General features: G+C 34.2%; 1 protein-coding gene across 1 annotated transcript; it reads right to left on the reverse strand.

The window, feature by feature from the left end:
- Nucleotides 1-2,408: 2,408 nt before the first annotated feature.
- Nucleotides 2,409-3,221, reverse strand: LOC113236487 (larval cuticle protein 1-like). Its single transcript, XM_026472576.1, has 3 exons — nt 3,198-3,221; nt 2,874-2,992; nt 2,409-2,662 (listed from the first exon to the last, which is right to left on the reverse strand). Exons 1-3 carry the CDS (start codon nt 3,204-3,206, stop codon nt 2,452-2,454), a joined length of 339 nt encoding a protein of 112 aa, XP_026328361.1. The 5' UTR covers nt 3,207-3,221; the 3' UTR covers nt 2,409-2,451.
- Nucleotides 3,222-4,329: the final 1,108 nt, after the last annotated feature.

Raw genomic sequence — 4,329 nt, forward strand, 5'->3', positions numbered from 1 at the left:
GCTCTACTGCTACTTAAAACCTGTTTAAGGATCCCAAAACAGACTAGAACATCCATTAACCAAATATCAAGTCTAAATTAAGTGTATTCTATTCAACCTTCAGCATAGTGATGACCGAGCATCTGACTTCCTTGTACTTCCATAGACGTTACTAAAATTACTGTTTATATTATAAAATATTTAACTCGTGCAGTAAAAGTATGTGACATTGTAAAGTTATTTTATAAATAGACACATTATACAATCGTATAACAAAAATACCCAAAATTATATGATACAGAGATTTAAATACTTGTTATTGAAACAAAAAGTTATGTTTACATCCTGTCTAGCATTTGTCTATTTTACATAGCAAAACTATAAATTTTTATGTACTGTTCGTATGTTATTAAAACAACTACATATCCTGCTTATATCATAATTGGAACTGTATATTTATTTCCTACGATTTTTCAACATAACACTTCGGTAAGACCATCATTGCGTCTTATTACGTAATCGCCAAAATAAGGTCCTGCTATTTTCTCTAATTTAATGTGAACAATATTTTCCTAGATGCTTCTACTTATTAAAAAAATTGGTCTAATAATGAATAATAAACCCTTCACAAGTTTACGCTCAGTTTTACTTAGTATAAAAGCTTTTTATTACTTATTGTTCATGAGATGATGTTAAAAGGCGGGGTTCGCATAAATAAATGCATCACGCTTGTAAACCTTGTAATATAATTTAATGGACAGAAGAAACTTACTCACAATCTGTTAATTGAAATAGAATATGTATCGTTATTGTCTTAGGACTCCTACTAAATCACTCTTAAATGTAAAATATATACCCATATGTGCGTTTAGCATAGGGATAGACTCTCCGTGTCGATGCATCGAGGACGTGCTCTTTGAACTAATATTCACAGTAGCTTCCTATTTATTGTATGCAAGAGTTCGAATAATATTAAATTCGAATAATAATAATTAATATTAAAACATTAATATTTGTTTATCTTTATGTTATTCATAATTGCATATATATAAATATGTATTGTTTCTTATCTGCCACTGATTAAATTTTAAAGCATTTTGTTTTAGTCTATTAAGGTTCTTCGTGCCAACTATTATTTAAAAGAAAATGTTGAATTAACAAAAAGACACTTTTAGAATACGATTGTGATTTACAGTTTAACCTACATATAAGAAAGCATAGTGCATGATACATTATTATTATTATTTAATTCAGTCTAGTGTTTGTTTTCATTTTATTGTTCTTTATTGATTTCATTTCATTTGTATTAATTTAATACATTTTATTTGAATTTGAATTTATTTAATTAGCTAATGTAATGTATGTGTGCGCTTTATGAGTTTGGAATTTTGTATAATAATAATATGTATGTAATATTCCGAAATAAATTATTTGAATTTGAATTTTAATATTCGAATAGAGCGATGACAAATGTTTAGTAGCAATAGAGCTCCTCGTCCAGGGAAGTACTGCCACCTTACCTATTTCTGCCGCCAAGCAGTAATGTCAGCATTACTGTGTTCCGGTTTTGAAGGGTAAAGGTGCTGATGAAATAACAGGCATATGGGACTTGTCAACTTATGTCTCAGGGTGACACGCGCAATGGCAATGTCCCTCTGACCTTAGCGATTTAAAGCTGAGAATGCCACTGCAACTGTTATGGAGAGGCGTGTAGCTTACCATCCGGCTTGTTCCTCGCATCACTTGATATTATAAAAAAAATTGATAATATATACAAATTCATTAAACTCGCAGATTAAAACCGTATAAAAACGATAAATTGAATTGAGACGAAGTTGTTAAAAACTATAATTGTTTTGTTTTTTTAAATACCTCTACTACAAAAATATTTTAATACATCAGGATTGCTTAGTTCATACATAGGTATGAACTAAGCAATCAAAAAACACACGTGAATTCAAAGCACGCTATAGAGCGTGCTTTGAATTCACGTGTCACATCTTTTTTCAGAAACTTTAATTTATATTGGAATAAGCAAAGTCAGGCTTTTCCTACTGCCTCTAATGTTGCGAATCATATGACACCCCTGACTTAATTCCTATAGCAAAATTAACTTTCAATGAGGTAAGCGGAACTTGAAAATACTTCTAAGGCGCAACAAATAATGCGCATTGCATTAGGATTATTGCAAGGTCGGGTGCTGTCCCCGCTTGCGGGGTAAAGAAAATATAAACATAAGATATTCTGTACAATGATTTATTGAGCGTACGTATTACGCACTCATATAAAAACACAACAAAAAACAATATAAACGTACAAAAATATGGCAGTGAGCATTAATAACGAGCAACAACGGGAAAGCGATTCCCTTGTCTATGGCAACCAATTGTTATTAGCCTAAGCGAGCCAGCCGGGGAACAACCGACAGAATTTATGTCAGTCGATAATTCGCCGGCAAATCAGTTGGAGAGCTTATCTCCTGGCGGGCTTGGGGATGGAATCACCTTCAGCGTGATAGCCAGTCTCGTCAGCAAAGTAAGTGACGGTTTGGGGTTTGCCTTCGGTGTCGGTGTAGGTGTAGCTGCCGCGAACTACGACCACTGTTTGGGGTTTGTTCTCCTCATCAAGAACCTGCTTCAGTTCACCATTCTCTTGGCGTTGGATGCCGTCCTCGGTTTCGAAGCTGGAACATGACAAATAAATTTTAAATAAATTCGTACACAGCGTTGAAGATCCCACATCATTAGGTACCACTATTGTCAAAATGTCGATACTAGGATCAATCAAAATTACCTCCTTAACACTACAAAGTATGCAACTGTACATTTAGAAAAGTTCAATTTTCTTAAACGAAAAAAGTATGTAGATTACCATATAAAATAAACAATATTCACCTGAACTGGTAGGCACCTTCGGGCTGCTGCTCGAATTCGGAGCGCAGGATCTTAGGAGGTTCAGGCTTGTTCTGGGGAGCTGCAGCGGCGATAGCCACGAGAGCAAGGGCGACAATTACCTGCATGAACAAACACCGTCAACAAAAATATGCAACTTATTAAAGAATTTCTTTTTGAAACTGTTTAAGAAACCACAACTCCATGCTGGTGTTACATAAAACTATAGATGCAATGTTCCAAGTGGGTCGATCAAAATCCAAGGGCATTATTCGCACTAAAAAGTCCTGTCAGAAACACAACAGTAAAATATACACAGGCACGTACCAGCTTCATGTTTGATAGGATAGTACGACTAGTTTGCTAACTGCTGAGCGACTGATACCCAAACGTTCGTGACAAAATCTTTTATACATTTCTCCCGGCAATCTAACGTAATGTCAAATGGCGGCAAACATACGATGTCGATATTCCGGCTCCCGAGATTCGGTCATCGATGATCGCTAACCGATGAGCACGTGATTATAACCAAATTAATGTGTGCGTGTAGGTACAGGAGTGTGTAAGCCGGCATGGTCAGAAGGTTTTGTTTACAACTATTTACAAAATAATATGCGACAATATATGGAATTCGACAACGTAGTTACTGGGCCAAGGTAGTGTCCACTTCGAGGACATTAAATATTAAAAATTGTGACGTTGTAAAATATGAATTCTTATTCATTAGATACAATCAATTTATTCAGACGAATTTGGAAGTTACATGCAAATAATGTATTTGGAAATTTAAAACCTAAATATCACAAGTGACTATGAAGTTGAGTACCTAACTAAGGTAAATGTCATCATAGTGTTAAAATGCACGTAATCTTGAAATACTTAGGGCATCTCTTTGTTACCTGAAACCGAGCTTGTCCAGCAGACACCAATCAATGAACACATTAGGTACTGTATAAAAATAAATAGAATATATATTAAGATTTCCAACCAACTTCTTTCGATTCTTCGACTGTTTACGAAGCACGTGATTTTATTACACAGTGTGATTGCAACACAAATTTTTACAACTTGTATTTGACAATACTAAGAAGAGCTTGCACCACCTTTGTGAAGGAATATCTCAGCGTTCATGACTTTGTTTTGGAGTTTGAAATAATACCCTATATTTGAAAATAGCGTGTTAGAGCAGTGAATAAAATTGTCCACTAATCAAGGATTCTTCTACCAAGTTGAATAGTAGCAGTAGAGCTCCTTGTTCGTCCCGTCACTTAATCTTATTTTTTTTAATGTCAGCGGAATATCATCAACTTCGTATTTAGAAGTCATATCATATCATGACCTTTATTGATTTTGCTTGCTATAAAATTTTAAACTTATACGAAGTTCAAATGGCTGTTCTTGACAGTTATCTTCACAAAATTACTAATTAATTTAACAAGATATTCAAAATTTGCCATTT

Source organism: Hyposmocoma kahamanoa, unplaced genomic scaffold (assembly GCF_003589595.1).
Source record: "Hyposmocoma kahamanoa isolate Upper Pololo Valley unplaced genomic scaffold, ASM358959v1 92, whole genome shotgun sequence".
Lineage (NCBI taxonomy): Eukaryota > Metazoa > Arthropoda > Insecta > Lepidoptera > Cosmopterigidae > Hyposmocoma > Hyposmocoma kahamanoa.